Below are 18,929 nucleotides of genomic sequence, written 5' to 3' on the forward strand. Positions count from 1 at the left end.
TCCCCCGGGTTCCCGCCGGGAGGAGCGGGCGGCGGGGATGCGCATCGGGAGGTGGCAGCATTTCACCGCAGCGCCTTGCCCAGCCACGGTGTGTGCTCGAGAGAAAATCAGCACCTTTTAATCCTTTTGGCATATCGTCCAAGTATGCCATACTTTCCATTTGCTACTTGTTGCTTGTGGGGGTCCCAGTCGTTGGTTTTTCTGGGTGTGGATTGAAGGCACTTGAGACAGTAATTCATGTTTGGACTCAGGTGTTTATTATTTCTCATCAATAAAACAGTCTCACGACTGTGAGTTCAGCAGCTTGTCATTAGAAGGCACAAAATAGCCAACAATCTCTTGTTACAAGGTCTTTAAAGACTAAACTAACCAATTAACAGCTGACACCTAGATTATTTACCCTTTTTACCCAATAACTGATCCCAAACACCCTGCAATGTGGACTTTTCTGCCCAATTACAAAATACCACCCAAACCCATGAAGAAGAAGGAAGAAGCATGAAGAGGAAACCCAGGACTACACCCTGTGCCCTCCATCTTGCTTCCATCCACAACATACTAAAAATCCCAAAACCTAAATTTCTCACTGAGTGATACTCCTACACTACTTTCTATAATCTATTTCATACTTTTGTGGATTCTAGTCTATCTTGAAGTCTAGGCAACTTTCTCCATGAATGAGAGTCAAAGTAAGTGCTGCCCTGGGGGTCAGGGCACTCCAGAGCAGACAGAGAAATATTCCTGGTGTCCTGGGTTTCCACAGTCGCTTTTATAGCTCTCTTCTTTTCACTCTTTTTGCTTCCCTTCTGCCCCCTGCCCTGACCCCCAACTTCCTTCTTTATTTCCTTATTGTGAGAGAGGGAAGGAGTTAAAAGAAGCAGCAAATAGGCAGCAAACCACCCAGAGCAACATCCCAGAGTCCAGGCTGCTGGTCACCCCAGTCCTAGCAAGAACAGGGTGGCATCAGAGGGAAGCACTCCCAGGTCACCCGTGTCACCCATAGGAAGCATGACCAGGGCCTCCACCTGCTCAGGGGAATGGGGATTGCCTTGGGAGTCCCCTCAATCCCCTGCTCACTGGGGAAAAGTCCTGCAGAAGCCCTGTGAGAGCCCCCAGAGTGATGGAGAAATCCTTCTCCTCTGGGCACCTCGGGAGGAGGGATGGCACTGCTGCCGCTCTGGGAGCAGCTCTGCACCACCAGGGCCACGGAGCCTGCCCTGAGGAGGGACCTGCACTGGGCTCAGCACCTCAGCCAGACCCACAGCCACCCCTCTGTGCTCAGCACCTCAGCCAGACCCACAGCCACCCCTCTGTGCTCAGCACCTCAGCCAGACCCACAGCCACCCCTCTGTGCCTCCCAGAGGGTGGAGGCAGGGGTGACAGCCCCACAACCCTCATCTCCTCAAGCAATGGGAAGGCCATAAACCACAGGAAAACAGTAAAACATGGATCTGGGCTGGTTCTTCAAAATGTTTGCAACCCCTCCCTTTAGAGCAGGCAGGCCGATGCAGGAGCAATGCCTGTCTGCTCCTCCCTGATGCAGAGCTATTGCTGCTCTGGGTGATTGGATCAACCAGCCCATGTCCTATCAGCTGCACAAAGTGCTTCTAAACACCGAAGCACCTCCTTACTCTCCATGTGCCATGTTTGGGCTCCTGCAGACCACAGATCAATTCAGATCCAAGGGAGTTGGAAAGTTCTCTTAAAAAGAAACAGCACCCAGATGACTTTGGATAAACCTTGAGTTTTGTTTTCCAAAAGAATACAGTCCTTCAGAGCCCGGGCAGTCACTTGGAAGTGTGTGTGTCATTTCTGCCAGTGGGACACAGCTGGTTCAACCATATATCCCCTTGTTTGCAGAAAGTTCTGTAACACTTTCCTTCACAGCAGGCAGCCCAGTGCAGGAGCATCCCTGGGCTGCAGCAATCCCCTCCCAGTGCACCCCCAGATCTGGGGGGGAGCAACCTGCACAGAAGGGCTCTTTCCACACCTGGGAAGAAGAAGAGGAAGGAAGGGATGATACTAAAACCTCTATATCTCATGTTCACAGCACAAGTCCTGACCTCCATCCGGGGAAAGCTGCTTGTCCATGGAGAATGGCTCACAGAGTTGCTTCTCTGTGTGGAGCCAGCAGAACAAGCATTTCACTAAGAGAAATCAGTGAATCTGTATAAAGTGGGGTGGTTTGTGCCTGTCCTGCTCCTTTCAGTGACCCTGGACAAGTGGAGCAGGGATGAGCTGCAGCATGAGCCAGCACAGCTTCAGCCAAGGGGCTGGACTGCTCAGAAATAAACGTGGTTGGCAAGGCAAACAGCCCCTGAGTCACTTTAAATTAAGTGACTGATCCCCTTCTCACAAAGGTTTTTGTGCAAACATTGGGGCTGCACCTTTATTAGTGCCCAGATATTGAGGTATCAGTGCCTGAGATATTGGCAGCTTGTTCAAGAGCAGATTTTCCTTTTACAGGCTGCAATAAATGATGCCAATGATGTTAGCTAAACTATTAGTTTTCTTTTGGCTAGTTATCTGCAGATTAGAGTCTTCCTACTGCTGACAACTGCACCTATTGCTGTGTCACATATCTTCCTATCAGGAAGATTTTTTAATAGTACATTAAAAAAATGCTGTAATGTCTCCCTTTCTACTCAGGGCAAAATTGACACAAAGAACTAATTGTAATATGATATTAACTCTTATTCCAGTCACATGACTGTGCTAAATGTCTGCATTAACCTGATGTTCACACAAAAGCAAATGCTCTGAGAGGATATCAAGAAGGATAACATTTTATTTGGCAGTGGATCCCACATGTCTCCCATGTGTTTTGCTATGACGATTTTGAAGGTGGTTACCAGCACCCTGGGTGTGCTCAGTGGAGAGAATAGAGACAGAGTGTTACAGGTGTGCACTGCCAAAAATGAAAGATCAATGGGTAGTGAACTTGCTCTGTATCACAGATTTTTATAACCATATGTAGGTCTTTAGGCAATAATTACTTAGGGTGGCGAATGAGTAGCGTTTTGCACAGGATGATCAGTGCACTTTACAGCTTTAGGGATGTTGGACAGTGTCTGGGCTCTGATCCTTATTCTGTCCTGAGTGAGTGAGTGAGCCCAAACACTGAATTCTTGTCTTTTTTTTCTTTTAATCTAACCAAGTTTGTCTAATTCAAACTTGGTGGCATGATTGCCTGAACAGATTACTTCCCCAGATTTTGTACCTGCTTCTTTGTAGAAAGTTACTGTAATGTGGATAAATATCCACAGCTGCCACCAAGCCTATAACTTTGACAAAGGCAGCTATTGATTTTGTCTGATGTCATCTGTCCCATATGAGCACACGCAGCTTCCCACTCGTCAGCTTATTTGCTATATTATTACTTATTGATTCCCTTATTGGCTTTTATTTACCAGCTGTAGTAGGTGGTGGAGTCGTTTGGCAATTATGAGGAGTGACTTTCAAGACACTTTGCTTTATCCAGCTTTCTCAGCAAAACTTGGCCAGAGTTTGTCAGAGGGATGGCATTATTTTCTGCTACTTTCCATAGGTTCCCTGAGCAGCCTGAGCAGGACAGAACCTGGGTGATCCCTTAAGAATTCTCCAATCCTGACCTTTCTGACAAAGCCATGAGGTCTGTCCTCTGAGGCTGCAGACACTGACCTGTGCACAAATGCACGTGCACTCCTACCTTAGTTCTGCTGTCAGACACCACTAACTCTGACCGACACCATTAATTATAATTAATGTCTGTGTCCTAATCACATGGACTAGAATTTAGCCCCGTTTGTCTACCCACATTTTTATGACTTAGTTTGCAGTCTCCTTAGTGCAACAGGGCACATACTGCAGACATGAGGGTCCAAGAAGATTTTCTTCCACCCTTTCATATTTTGGATAGCACCAAACCCTGCTTGCTGTGGGCCTTGCACTCTGCCTGGTGCGCAGTTGCTCACACCACAAAAATGAGAAGGGCTCAGGTCTGGGTCTGGCAGTCTGGTATTAGGAGCTTGCAGTGGTTCAGTAACCCTTCCCTTACATAGTTTGTAGGTAGCCTGGAATAAAGAACATTTCCATAGAAAACATTTTACCTGAGACATTTTTCCTAGACTGCTATTGGTTTTGCCATCAGTTTCCAAACTCAGTTTTAGCTAAGTGGAAAGATGATTTACTCCATAATATTTTTGCATGGTATCTCAATGAAACAGAATGCCCTGACTGGTACCTGCAGGTACAGATGTCCTCAGACTCCAGTCATTTCTCTTTAATCAGCTGGGAGCAGTAATTACAGGAAGTGTTCCAAGGCACCTCCTGTGGTGAGGGATGATTTGTAGCACTCTCTCCTGGCAATGGGCTTGCACAAAAGTCCAACAAAAGAAAAGCTGATGTAAAAAGATGTGTTTATACACAGGCAACCTCAGAGTTGCTTAATTCAATGCTTGATTAATAAGATGCTGACACTGTGCAGGAAACATTTTGGGGGGAAAGCCTGCCATGTTTATTTATAATAAATTCTGCTTTATATGGGCTCCATTCTGCTGTCTTGACATTGTGTAAATTGGAAAGTAATCACAAAGTCTGGACAAAAGAGAAGGGAGGAGAGGAGAGGAGAGGAGAGGAGAGGAGAGGAGAGGAGAGGAGAGGAGAGGAGAGGAGAGGAGAGGAGAGGAGAGGAGAGGAGAGGAGAGGAGAGGAGAGGAGAGGAGAGGAGAGGAGAGGAGAGGAGAGGAGAGGAGAGGAGAGGAGAGGAGAGGAGAGGAGAGGAGAGGACTGTGGCATTTGTAGCACCTGACTACTGCTACTGAAACTGCAAATTAAAGAAGTACACGTGGCTGTAATAAACGTGAGTAGTTCGGGTAGACACTGCACAAGTTTACTCAACCTGTCACTCTCTCTGGAGACAGGATCATTCTCTCTGTGCTGTTCCAGGTGGATCTTTGCAACTTGCTTTGGGAGACTTCCAGTGATGAAGAATAACCTCCCTACAGAGATTGTTCCAGTGCTCCTTTGTTTCTGGCAGTTTTCCAGTGTCAAGCCTGACTCTTCCTTGCTGTCATTTAAGCTCATCATTCATTGTTCTACAAAGCATGGATTTTAGACGTACAAGATTTCTTCTCTTTTTTACAGCAGCTTTCACACACTGGAGGAGTTCCCCTGACTCCTCACAAGTGGTGAGGAGAAGCTGTTGACCAAGCTCAGTTCAGGATACTCCTCTGTGTTTTTCCTACACAGCTGTTCACTCCCCATCTGGATTTCCACAGCTGATTTCCCACTGGTTTGCTGTGCTTGCCTCTAACAAAATGTCTTTATTTTTTTTCCCCAGAATCTCTTTCCGACTTGATAAGATCATGTTGAATACCAAGTCAATCCTCTGGGGTAACTGCAGCCCCTCCCTGGTGTCTGACAGCTGCCCACTGAGTGAGTATTGTCCCTGCTCCATCACCCAAGTAATTAATGAGAAAATTGAATCACACTTTGGGTGAGACAGACACCTGTGAGTCAGTACAGCTCCCACTCTGACAGCACTCCCCCAGTGAGTGCTTTTAGAGCTCCCCCCCTCCCAGGGGGTTTTACACAGAAATTTCACCCAAATGAAGGTCTCCTCCCTTGCGTTTGAGAGGTTGGACAGAAGAAGAGGGGGTTGTGTCAGGCTTTCTTCCTTCACTGTAGCTGTGAAAGATATTTTCACAAAGCAGCTGTCATATTTGTAGAAAGAAAAATAAACACAAACAAGGCACAAACGAGCAATAATAAGGCTCCCAGGCTCTGCAGATTCCTCTATCAGCTTAAAGTAAGACCTTAGCAATTAAAGCCAGAAAGAATAAGATAAACATAGAGAGTTTTGCTCTCTCTACAAAGACACATTTTCAAAAGTTAGAAACCTCCACCGTTGGGTCACAGCATAAACGAGCTTGCAGACAGACAGCAGCTCTGTGATGGAGGGAGTGTGCCAGCAGCTCTTGGGAAGCACAGCTCGATGGGAAAGCAGCAGAGCAATAGCTCTTCCCTCGCCTGGGCTGGGGTGAAGTGGGGGAATGGACCTGGCTCAGTGCAGCACAGCGAGCACATCGCAGCCAGTCGATGGCCCCAGGAGCTGCAGCAGCCGAGAAATTGCTGCCATGAATTTATAGAGGGTTATACATTTTAAAGGGAGGCCACCTGAGAGTCATCTTAAGAAGCAGGAACAGCCTCTATGTGGTAGCAAAGAGAGGTGATACCAGGACAGACAAAGTTATAAACATCATATTAAGACATTTGGGAATGGAGCGAAAGGCAAGATGATATAAAAGCTGCCTTAGGTTGTTTAAAAGATATTTTTATTGCCTGTGGATAATATGTTCAAGGACATAAATGTGTATTTCTCAGTCTCAGTTTGTGATTAAAAATGCCAGCTAACTCCAGACCATGTCTGGAGCCTCTCTGAGAGGCAGCAAAGCAGAGTGGGGAGGAAGGTTTCCAAGCAGCCCAGCACCATCACTTGCCCCAAACTTGGGGTTTGTGTGACACAGCTAGGAGAGAAAAGACACCCTCTTCCCTGAGGGAGTCACAGAGGGGCTTGTGCTGGAGCTAGCAGCTGCATATCCCCTGAGCTGGATTGCCCTCCCCATCCTGCCTATTTTGATCTCTGCCCTCTGCTCCTGCTCTCAGGTGTAGCCAGGCTTGTGTGTCCATATCAAATGGGAGCCACCACCCAGATGAGGTCACCTGCTGCAGGGTGAGTGTTTACCTCCACCCAAAGGTCTGGTTGACCTCTCTGATATGTGTAAAAGCAGCTGTGGGGTGTTTTTAGACTGAGTGTGCCTTCATATGGGCTGTGCTCTGTCGGTGGGACTACGTTGCTACACCCACTTTTACCTGTCCTGGTCCTGCCCTGGGGCAATGAAAAATGAACCACAGGGCATTGCCCTGCCTATTGCACCCCCAAGACAGGACTTGAAGATATCCCTCAGGATGCCCAATGGCATTACAGGTCCTTCAGAATTATCCTGGCTGTAAAACAGCACATAGTGGTGAGGCAGGCTAAGCCTTCAGTGCTCTCTCTGAAGCCCTTAGGAGTGTAAGGGCTTCCTGAAAAATATCACTCCTGTTGTGCCTTTTCACCTCAAAAGCAGGAAATAAACTCCACCAGTCACTTACAGGTGTTTCTAAGGAGCACTGTAGACAAGTGAGTTGCAGCTCTGACAGCTGCAGTCATTTTTGCTTGCCTCTCTGCCAGACAGGCCCGCAGATCTTTATTATTTATGATTTTCCCAGATGCAGCAAGAGCAAAAGTGGCACAGAAGTAACACTGCTCCCCTTGGAGCAGACCCCTCTGAGGGGGATAATTCTGAAGGGCCTGTCATGCCATTGGGCTTCCTGAAGGATATCTTCAAGTCCTGTTTGTTATTGTTAGGAAGCTTTTATGGGTCTGACCAATACCATGAACACTATTGTTTGGCAAAATGTCCCAGTTTTAATGGCAATGAAGGCAGAGACAGAGCCTTTTCCAACTTCTAAAAATGTCTTACGAAAGACGAAGGTGGCCTGGTTGACACAACAAGAGCTGTGTGCTGCAAACATAGCTGTGGGTTCCAGCAGATGAGATAGCAGCAGGGCATTCACCTCAGCATGGCTGGGGGAGCTGGGGGACTCTGCAGAGCCTTTATTTCCCTCAAGCACATCTCATGTGGAACTAACGCTGTGACAGCAAATACAGCAAAGTGCTCTAATCTTCCCAATTTCATTCAAAATAAAAATAATGCAATTAGCTGTTCTTGTTCATGAATGGGCAGTATCTGATTACTGTTAGAGCCCACTGTTCCAGTGTTACAAGTGAGGCCTCATACAATGGGCTGCTCTGCTAATGTCTGTCTCCCACGTGATGGCCTTTGACATCCACGGAGCAGCTGAGATCCCTGGGAGGAAGGAGTCCATCTTCAGCCATGCCCAAGTAAGGGAGCCACTCAAAGTCTTGGGTTTGTGCTTGCTGCACAGATCATGCTCCATACCCAAACTCTGCCTGCAAAAGGTTTTCTGATGCATTTATTTCAGCAGCACAATTCAATACAATTAATTATTTTATTTGAGACATTTGAAGAGCAGCAAGAGCAGAAAGAGGGAAGCCTTGTCTCCCATTTTCCTTATTTGCCTCCCATTTTCCTTATTTGTGACTACAAAATGAAGTTTAAAACAAAATACACCTCTGCTTGGCAAAATCAGATAAACTCTTGAGGAAAACTCAGCTTCCTACTTACTAACAAAAACTGGTCACAGTATCAAAAGTCAGACTGATATTGGAATGTAGCATGATCACCATATTAACTTACACATTCATTTTCCACCAGACCAGATTTCTTTTTGACAGCATCTTAATATTACATAGACGTGCTCCTTTCTATAAAAAGCAGGAACAAGTAGGAGTGACAAATGGTATCTGTCTGCAGGTATACAATGACATTATCTCTCTGTGATGCAAAGGTGCTGATTAAAAAAAATAATTCAGTCATTCAAGGAGTATCATAGATCTAATTACTTTCATAGGAAACTAAGCCTTTATTTAGACAATCTACCACTTGTGGAATATTCCCAAAACCACTCCTTCTGCCTTGGTTTTAAATATAATTATTACTATGCATACCAAATTCTTGGTGGTGATAAAATGAGCACTGATCTACACAAAGTATGCCTTATCTCAAAAAAGACAGAAGGTTCAAGCTCAATTTTCAAAACTCTTTTCCAATTCTTTCCTGAAAAATCTCAGTCTTTCAATTAAACTACAAAATGAAACAACTGCACAGCAGGAAGCTTGCTTGGAGAAAATCTCTGGAAAAACAACACTGTTTTAAACTAGTCAGGAGCTAGAGAGTGAGTAGCATGAAAAAAAAAGAACCTACACTTTAAAATATTCCCCCAGTTCAGTCGATTTGCCTCCTCCTGACCCCATCCATGAAGCATAGCATGCAGTTTGTCCCTGCTAGAGAAGCAAGTGCTCCCAACAGTGCTGATCAACCTCCATTGCACACAAACAACCCCCTGTGCCAGTGTCCCAGCTCAGCCCTTTCCCTGCTGGAGTGAATTAAGTGTGTGGAAATGTTGGACAGTGCAGAGCCAGAAAACCCAGATAATTCTTATCCTGTGTGGTATTCCTGTGCTTTCCCAGCAAATGAGGCCAGGTGGAAAACACAGGTGTACAGACATCTCAATCCCCTCCAAGTGTAGTGGGAAAAGGCGGCTTCCAGGCTGCTGGTGTTGCTTGGAAAGTGCTCTGTGGACGTGCTGCTGCCTGGCTATACGGGCACAGAGGATAGAGACACAGAGCAGCTGTTTGATTTGGTATTTGTGTGTCCACTCAGCAAGCAAGATTGCTGACAGGCCCACCTTTAGGAGTGTGGGTGCTTAAATCCTCTTCCTAATTCTTATCCTAAGCATCTTACTCTCACCTTAAAGTGCTGACACATCCTTAAAAATGTGCTATTGTATGGATATAACTCCAGTCTTGCACAGGTGGAGAGAGAGCCTGTGCCACAGAGGAAGGTGCAAGGGACAGAGCAAAGATGTTCTACCCCAGCATCTTGTGCCAGGGGCACAGAGGGCAGCAGGAGATGGAAAAGATGTTGTCTTGTAGGTGACTGCCAAGTCTGGCTTTGCAGCTTGAAGTTTACTTGTGTTCAAAGCAGGACAAAAGTTGAATCTGGACTACGTTTCTCCCTTCACTGTCCGAATGGTAGCTTGGGCAGCTCAAGAGATCTGCCTGCATTTGCATTTTTCAGTTCAAGAGGTCTAGGAGTGAGGATAACCCGAACAATGCTGCAGTAAAGAAATATTTTTGGTCTTTTGTCTTGTGTGTGGCCTCATTGCTGGAAGGTTACACCACAGCCAGGCGATGTACCCAAGGTACCTGCTGGAGAAGCTGCCCCCATGCCATGAGTCATACAGTGAAGCACTGCACACTTTCTCTGACCAGATACAAGCACATTCATCTTTTCTCTTGCTCTTTCTCTCCCACCACTTGTATTGTGATGCCAACAAAGTAAACTAATTTTAAAAAAAAGTGAGAATCTGCCCTTCACTGTGAGGCTTTGCTGCAACTTGTGGAGCCTTCACAGAGAGCTGACCATTGTTTCACCTCTGGCTGCCTCCTGTCCTTTCTTTGCAGCAGACAGAGCTGACAGGAGCAGACCTGCCTCCGCTGAACCGGCTGCCACCTCCACTGTCAGCACTGAGTCAGCGCTTCTGCCGTTCTCCAGCTGCCCCGGCAGCAGCTGGGTTATTTCCAGGACACTGGAGTTACTGCCCTCAATAAATGGAGCTGCCACTGGGGGAATGCTGTCCCTGGGAGAGCTCTCTGTAGTCAGAAGAAAGAGTTTAAGCATCAAGAGGGCAGGGAAAGGCATAGTGGTTTTCTACCCAGGGGATTTTTGTGAGGCACTCCTGAGCAGAATGCAGCAGCCTGGGAGCTGCTTTCTGTGAGCTTTCAAGGGAGGAGCTCGCTCGAGGAGGATGAGAGTGTGGGGAGACTGTCACAACACAGACTGTCCCCCAAACAAGCCAACCCAGCAAGTATTAAGGTGAGATCCAGATGGGCTCATCCTCCACGCAGAGCTGAATCTCACCTGCTTGGTCACTCCTTCCAAGTAACACACATCTCATCATAAAGCAGTAAGAAGGAGAAAACATTTTTGTTTGTTTCCCTTTGTCCTTTACTCTTCTTAATAATGACTGCTACAACAGCTAGCTGAAATGCTGAGGAGCAGCTGCAATATCAGAAATTATTTTTACCTCATTATAGAAAATTATCCTTTTTAAAGGGAGAGAGGCAGAATGGAGATTAGAGGTTCTAGTGCTTCGTCGGGGTTACTTAGTACCTGTGGATCATTACATTGATAAAAATATGCACAGACTCGCTTTTCAGGTTCAAAAGTGTTTTGTCCTTTTGTTTGCTTAGCTAAATAAAGAGGGTTTGTTTGACCTGTGATTTTGAATCCAGCTGGCTTTTTAATGTACAGTGACTCATACAAAGCAGCCTGCAGAGTCAGTCTCTTTTCCACTGTTTTACTGTGGATTTAGGCAGAAGCCCCACAGAAAATCAAGCAGTGTGTGGGGCTTTCAGCCCCTACAGGCTCCCAACCAGGTCTTCCTCACCAGAGCTGTGCTCTTCATTCTGTAATTGCTCCTGCTGAAACAAGGGAGCTCATCACAATGGGAGGCACTTCAAGCAAGCCAAATAATTGGAATTTGGTCTTGCAAGGCATTGCAAGTCCAGTATGATCTTCAAGGTTGGTAATGAACCATTAGTTTCTAATGAAGATTGGAGCTGAGGCCCGTCTAAAATGGTAACTTTTTTGTAATGACATACTGACATTATCTTGGCTGAAGTGTAATAGAATATCACTGGTTTCAGTGGGAACAGGCTGGGAGCTCTTTAGACCATGCCTGTCATTATTGTATCTAGATCAGAATAAGGCAAAGCTTTTTTAAGAGTGGTAAAGCAGGAAATCTCATTTCCATTTCTAGAACAGATTACAAAGAATGCACCACTACCAAACATTGGGTGTCATGCTGGCACTTCACTCAGTGTGTTTTCTCTCCTTGTAGACTGCACCATTGACATGAGAACATAAAAAGCTTTGAGCCCATGGGCCTGCAGGGACAAGGAAATAGTAATTGCAATTGCCATTGCAGCCCTGGTCTCTATGCAGGCAAAGTTGCCCATGGGCTTTTGGAAATAGCAGATCAGACACAGTCCTCCTTGAGCAGACACATGATTGTCCCCTGGACTGCCTTCCATTGGGAATATGGGGGAGTCAAGGCCTGCCTACCCAGTGACTGGAGATGGAGCTCCAGGTATTTCTATCTCCCCAAATAGTTTCATTATCAAGGTTAAAGTGCCAGCATCTGATAACAGGAGGAGTTTGTGGGTCCAGACACTGCAAATGTAACACCATTTTCTCAAATAAATGCCTGCTATTTCAAGAAAAAGCTCAGAAAGAGAAATACAGGTGTCATGCTATACACAACTCCTGGACTTCCTCTGTCATCTGAAATGGGATGTTGTTTGGGGACAGAAGAGATTAGGTAGCCTCCTTTATGTTATTCCACTCAGGTGTTCTTGTATATGTGGATTCACTTGGAAAATTAAAGTATTTTACTGCAAGTGGGTTAATATCAACTCCACTGTCAGGGCTAACCAAAATGTATCAAAATACTCTCTCCTCTTTTACCTTAGTTTTTCCCAGAAATCATGAGTCAGCATATCTTTCTGAATGTGACATATAGAAAAAATATCTGTAATGTCTCAGGAAATGAATGTCTAAGATCACTGTAATCTGAACTTTCTACCTGGAAGAGAAGAATGCTTGGGGAAACACTTAGAAAGTGTCACATTTTTAACAGGAGGGATTCAACTTTAGTTTTTAGACACAGTGAATCATTGGGGAAAGTGATAACTGAAAATGTGATCATATAACAGAAAAAAAAAGGAACAAAGTCTCATTTAAAGCAACATGAACAAAAATTTGAAGAGTAACTCACCTAGGTTGTTTACGCTACTCGATTAAGTGGTTTATTACTCAAGTAGGCTTCTATTCAGTTAAGTTCTTTATCTAATTTTTATACAGAGTGTCACTGTGCAATGAATTCATGGTGAAAATCCCCCCATGCCAGACAGGGTTAAAGGAGGGAGGTTGCATTAGAGGTGACCTGTGGCAGATTCTGCCCCTCTAAGGACTAAAAGTAAGGATAAGAAGTTTTTCCTAGGGCTTTTAGAGCCAATGTTGGTTTCAGAGCCTGTACAAGGCTCCCAGAAACCTGCTCAGGTCCCGCACAACATCTCACACCTGGGGGCAGGGTCAGTGCCAGGGTGAGAGGATCTGCACTCAGCAACCCTCTCCCATGGTTTTGTTCCAATCAACACAGAAATGACAAAGATTTACGAGGCTAAAGTGTAGTAGGTGGCACAATTTCTAGTTTTAACAGAAAGCTTTGCCGCATTTCACCTGTCTGAGACACTTACTGGTCTTTTCCCTCAGCAGTTCCTGTTGAGGGTGTTGCAGCCCCTGTGGCTGAGTCTCAGCAGGGTGAGGTCAGAGCACAGGGAGGATGCTCCAGCCAGCAGCTTGGTCTCTGGCTTTGCAAGGGGAAAGGAGCTTGAGCACTCTGTGTGCCACCCAGCCACAGGCCTCTTTTATTTGCTGGCTTACACATAGCATATGTGATGTGGCCTTAAAAAGGGATAAAAACATCTTTTTTACCAGCAACTTGAGAAGTCTTAATTTGAGCAGTATTTTGACCTATAACAAAATCTAGTTTTAATTATATTTGTAACACCTCTGCAACAGTTCCCTGAAGAACTGCATGCCTGAAGGTAGTCATCAATTACAATGTCAGATTTGTGATTATTAGAACTGATAAAAACAGTGGAACTAGCAGCCTGGAATACCAATTTTTCTTTTAAATGAAATATCTTTGTGTTATCAGTGAAATGATGCTGGGTTTCATAATACTTGCACATAATACAGCATTACTGATTCACAGCCTCTCTGAGGCTTGTTGGATCCTTGTGGACCCAACTGCTCCAGCAGGCAGAAGTTTGATCCACTGCCAGTCATAAACTGGGAAAAGCACTAGTCCAAACTTCATATATGGTACCACACATATAAAAGGAATCTGTTTCAGCCCTTAAATACAAACAGAAACACAGTGACAAACTATAACATAACCAAGATATAAGTGTAGCATAATTATAAGTAAATGAACAGCAACTGTGCTCCTGAAATCTGCTGCACGTGCTGTTGATCTGAATAAATCAGTCACTGCTGGATTTGAACCTGAGTGAAGAAGTGTTCCAAACTCTGAACAACATTTACCTCTGAAGCCACTAAGCCATGGGATTGTCACAAGACTGTACACTGCTCTGAGACAGGCAGACAGCAAAGATGCACTTAAATGATTTTTCTACAGCATCCAGTCCAAGAACAAGGAGGCAGAGAAACAATTCAGATTCCCCTCAGAACTGTGGATTATAAGGAAAGCCCACATATTGTGGCATTTTACAGGCTTTTAAGAAAGAATACTGTGCCTTTTTTTCCCTTTTCCCTTTTTCCCTTTTAGCATTAGACTAAAATAGGAAAAAAGAGCCCAGTTTAGAAAATGCTCTTCCCCACAGTCTAATAATTTTTAAATGGGTCATTATTGTAAAGTGCTAATTTATAACTTGAAAATTAAAGCTACTGGGAACCTGGTGAATAACTGTAACAAGAAGCCTATTTGACTAGGCTATTTGTTTCCTTGGTTGTTGGAAGAAAAAAAAAAAAAGAGTTTGTGCTCTTTGTTACTCTTTGCCAGACTAAAGAAGAGAACAAACAAACAAGCAGGAAGGTGCCTTTCTTGGTCCAGTATTTCATCTCCATAGTGAATGATGATCTCTTTAGGCAGAATTACATGGGGAGCCTTCAAAAGCAAACAAAGGGTCTTTGCTTAACTGGCAAATTTGCCATCTCTCTTCTTTCTAAATGCATCTAAACACACAGGATATATTACATTTTAAATATTTTTATTTGTATACAAAATGTTATAATTTATCGTTGTTGTGCAGCAAAGTCTAGATAGACACACACATCACATACATACATCCCCACACCCTTCCCTCCCCCAGCACACACACTTAGAAACACGACACGAACACAACTTTCTTTCCCTCTGCCCTTCACAAAGGCAACACTGTTTTGGCAGGTCAGCAGCTAGAAATAAGGTGCTATAGTCAAGCAGTACTGGAATGTCTTCACTTTACAAATGTGATGTGCAAATCTATATACAACCACATTGTTGGTTTTTTTTTTTTTCAGGGAACCCAAAACTCCATACTCCGAACCACTCTCCGAGATACAAACATGTATAAAGTGCTAATACTTAAGCATGTTTCCAACGACTTCACGACGTAGTTTGAAGTTTAGAACAGGCACTGTAATAGTTCACTGGGTAGATTGTCACTGGGTGCAGCTTGACAGAGAAAAGTCACTCAGACATCGCTGGGGGACCGGGAGCGAAAGGACACTTTAGCCTGAAAGCAACCACAGAAGAGCACCCACATGGACCTCTGGATTTCCTGGTTTCTGTAGGCATAAATGATGGGGTTGATCATGGAGTTGTAGGTAGCAGGCAGGAGCGTGGCGTACGTGTACACAGAGGGGTAGTCAGGATCCCCCACCACACAGTAGATGGCAAAAGGCAGCCAGCTGGCTCCGAAAGTCCCAAGGATGATAGCCAGGGTAGAGACTCCTTTTTTGGTGGTGACATAGTGCGAGGCAGTCAGAAAGTGCTGCTGGAGAGCTATCTGGTGGGCATGCCTGCAGACGATCTTGCAGATCTCGATGTAGAGATGGAGCATGATGAGGAAAATGAGAAAGAAAGAGGCAGACAGCAGCGTCACGTTACTCTTGGTCAAGGGTCTGACGACGCTGCAGGAGGTGCGGTCGTGGAGGCAGTTCCAGCCCAGGACGGGCAGCAGCCCCAGGCAGAGGGAGACCCCCCAGGCACCGGCCAGCATGGTGTGGATGCAGAGCACCGTCCTCTCCGAGTAGTAGGTGAGGGCATTGTAGAGGGAGAGGTAGCGATCGACCGTGATGGCCAGCAAGCTACTTACGGAGGCGGCGAAGGAGGCGACGAGGAAGCCGACCGTCAGCAGGCTGACCGTCTCCGAGGGAATCACGTACTGGAAAACGAAGTTGAGGATGAGGCCGAGGCCGGCCAGCAGGTCAGCCGTGGCCAGGCTGCCCACCAGCACGAACATGGGGGTGCGCAGGGCGGGCGAGTAGCAGATGATGGCAACCACCAGGGCGTTCTCGCAGGCGATGGCGGTGCCGGACACGCAGAGCATCACATCCCAGGGGTTGAGGGCGGCGGGCGCGGGGGGCCGCGACGAGAGCTCCAGCGAGGAGTTGCCGCCGCCGGCTGGCAGCCGCGGGGCCGCCGCTCCGCTCTCGTTCAGGGCTGCCGCCGTCTCCATGGCCGCCGGGGCGGCCGGGGCTGTGCGGGGACGGCGGCGGTGGGGCGAGGGCAGCCGGGGCGGCGGAGGGGTGGCTGTGGGGCGGCGGGGCGCGCATGCCGGGCGGCGGCACCGCGCCCGCCCTGTCTGTGGTGCTGAAGGCGCAGAAGTTTCCCGCCGGCCCGGCCGCCCCCGCGCCCCGCCCCGCGCTCACGTCAGGGGCGGGCCCGGCCCGGCGGGGGCAGCCCGGGCCGGGGGCGGCGGGGAGGCCGGGCTGCCCAGGCGGCGGGGGCAGCCCCGGCCCGCTCTGCCCGCCCGGCTCCGGGGCAGGGGGCACCGGGAGGGAGAAGTGGGCACACACACAGACACACACACGGAGCCGGTTCTCCGCTGCTCTTCCCCCCCCTCCGCAGCCGGTTCCCCCGCGGTGGGTGCCGTCCGTGCAGTGCTGGCTGTGAGGGCTCAGCCCAGCGGGAGCTCCGTGCTCCGGCGGATGGAAGTGTGCCCGAGTAGCGCTCCAAACAGCTGGGAAAAGCTCGTTCCACAGCTGCGCTCTCTGAACTGTGCATGCTCTGGGGCTGACAGTCTGCTCGCCGCCGAAAGCAACCGCGCCGTTTTCTGAGATCCCCAAAATGATAAGGTCAAACCATAGAATACTCAATCCCACGGGCATAGCAGATATCAGCTCTCTCCTTGTCCCACCCTTTGTGTCTCACAACCAAGCAGCAGCCAGCACGTTCCCTCTCTAAAGCATGAATAGATGAATCAGAATCACAGAATCGCCAGGGCTGGAGGGATCTCTGGAGAACACGCGGTGCAACCCCCCTGCCAAGGCAGGCTCAGCACAGAGCCCGTGACACAGGAACGTGTCCACATGTTCCACAGAAACATGTGTTTTGAATGTCTCCAGAGAGGGAGACTCCACAGCCTCCCCGGGCAGCCGGTTTCAGTGGTCTGCCACCCTCCATGTAAAGTTCTTCCTCATCCTGCTACTGGGCACCACCAAAAAGAGCCTTGCACCACCCCATGACACCTTCCTTTAAAATATTTATACATATTGATGTGGTCAAAGGATAACGTTCTTGTGCCCATTGCTGACAAAACCAGTGTCAAACAAATGTGGGCAGTGGGTAGCTTCCCTCTGCAGCAGCACAGCTTTCCTAGGGGACAAGCCAAAAGGTGTCCCCACCTCAGTCTAGGACACAGTTTGTTCTGGGACTGACAATCAAAAGAATGTGGAAATAAAATAACCTCTCAGTTATGAGAACAGCATGTAAACCATCTAGGCACAATTTTGAAAAATACATTAGAAGAAAATGTGTTTACTGTCTTGAACAGTCCAAACAAAGGAAGCATGCAGGCTGTGCCACGGTAAAAGGTGGGCACATTCAAAAAGAATTAGTGTCAGCACTCATTACATCCACTCCTGTCAATATCCTCCTGCAGGCTAAACACTATCATCAAAATAAGCTGTGGACACTCTGTACCTCTGTAAACAACTGAAGCCATTGCTCCCTAGGAATTCTGAAACACAGATCTCAGAAAAGCTTAATTTGTAAGGGACCAGTGGACAGAGGTCTGGTCTGGGGCATCTCTCCCATCCCACCACCTGCTCAGAGCAGGGACAGCATCAACTGTGCAAAGTGTTTCCTCAGGGTCTCATTCAGCCAAGTCTGATTATCCCCAAGGAAGAAGACTGCACAGCCTCTCTGGGCAACCTGCGGCTCTGCTTCACCCTCAGCTGTAAAAATTTTTCCTTTTATTTAGCAATTGCCTTCACTACAACTTGTCTCCATGGTCCCTGTGGGGTGTCCTGCCATCTTTTTCTGTGTTTTCCCTTACCTATCCAGGCATTACAACAGTGTTAGTAACTGCGGTAAAACCAGTTACAAGTGGAGTTAAGAAGGGTTTGCAAGTCTCCTCAACTCAAACACTCGGTCAAGTACCCCTGCTATAGTTGAGAACTCAGCAGTTATCCTGTACCCTCTGCCAGCTGCAGAACAGGTATGGCCAATGTAAACTTGGATTAAGATTAATATTGAAATCACAAGAATCCCAGTGTGGAAAGAGCTGCTACAGAGCAAGGCAACAGAAGGCAAGGTAAGATATGAGGTAAAGTAAAATTCTATATTTGCCCACAGGAAATCCTTCAGTCTACCTCTCAAACAGAGGTGGTTAATTTCAACATTAATTAAAATGACTGTGGCAGAATAAATTATTCCAAACATCTTTCAAAATTGATTAAAAATGCTGCCATTCAAACTTAGCAAGTCAGGTTTGCAAACACGAACCAGCTGGGTCCACTATGAAGCTGTAAAATCTACAGTTATTTTATGGCGTCTATATAGCAGAAAGAGAAATGTAATTTTTCTAGTTTTCAGTAATGAGATGTAGTGTGGAAAGTCTTGGTTTGGGACCAATTTGTCACATCTTTCACCAACCTGTTATGGCTGGGAAAAAAGTATGTGGCAGGTCTTGGTTACAATAGCATGTATATCATAGGGCCGTGTATTTTTTTTATATATATTATGGATTTTAAACAGTTTTCCTTAACTGAAAACATTAAGAGCCCATGGTGCCAAGGCAGAAGTAATTTCATGTGTGGTGGAACCTTGTGAGAGTGTTAGGATCTCAGAGTGAGATGAAGGAAGAATTTTTAGCCTGAGAGCGGGATAGTCTCGCACCCCATGCCTGTGGTCATGTATTTCACTCGGAGAAAGAATTGCTCAACCACTGTAGTGTGTCGCTGAACAGGAGATGCACATGTCCAGCTTGTCTTTGCTCCTTGTTTTTTCTGAGTTCTTTCAGCTCTTTAGTTCCCTCATTTCCCTGGAATTTTACCCTTTCAAGAGAAGGATGCTCTAACAGTCCTCGTCGGGTTCTTACAGAGCTGAGGGAGCAGTGCTGTGCATCTTCCTCATCTCCTTCATGTTGCCAAGTATCAATTGGCAGGGTTAGGGACCAATTCCAC

General features: G+C 46.7%; 1 protein-coding gene across 1 annotated transcript; it reads right to left on the reverse strand.

The window, feature by feature from the left end:
- Positions 1 to 14,992: 14,992 nt before the first annotated feature.
- GPR6 (G protein-coupled receptor 6) lies at positions 14,993 to 15,979 on the reverse strand. Its single transcript, XM_059469078.1, has one exon. The coding sequence runs from the start codon at positions 15,977 to 15,979 to the stop codon at positions 14,993 to 14,995; it is 987 nt and encodes a 328-aa protein (XP_059325061.1).
- Between the last annotated feature and the right edge of the window lie 2,950 nt (positions 15,980 to 18,929).

This window comes from Ammospiza nelsoni, chromosome 3, assembly GCF_027579445.1.
Source record: "Ammospiza nelsoni isolate bAmmNel1 chromosome 3, bAmmNel1.pri, whole genome shotgun sequence".
In the NCBI taxonomy this organism is placed as follows: domain Eukaryota; kingdom Metazoa; phylum Chordata; class Aves; order Passeriformes; family Passerellidae; genus Ammospiza; species Ammospiza nelsoni.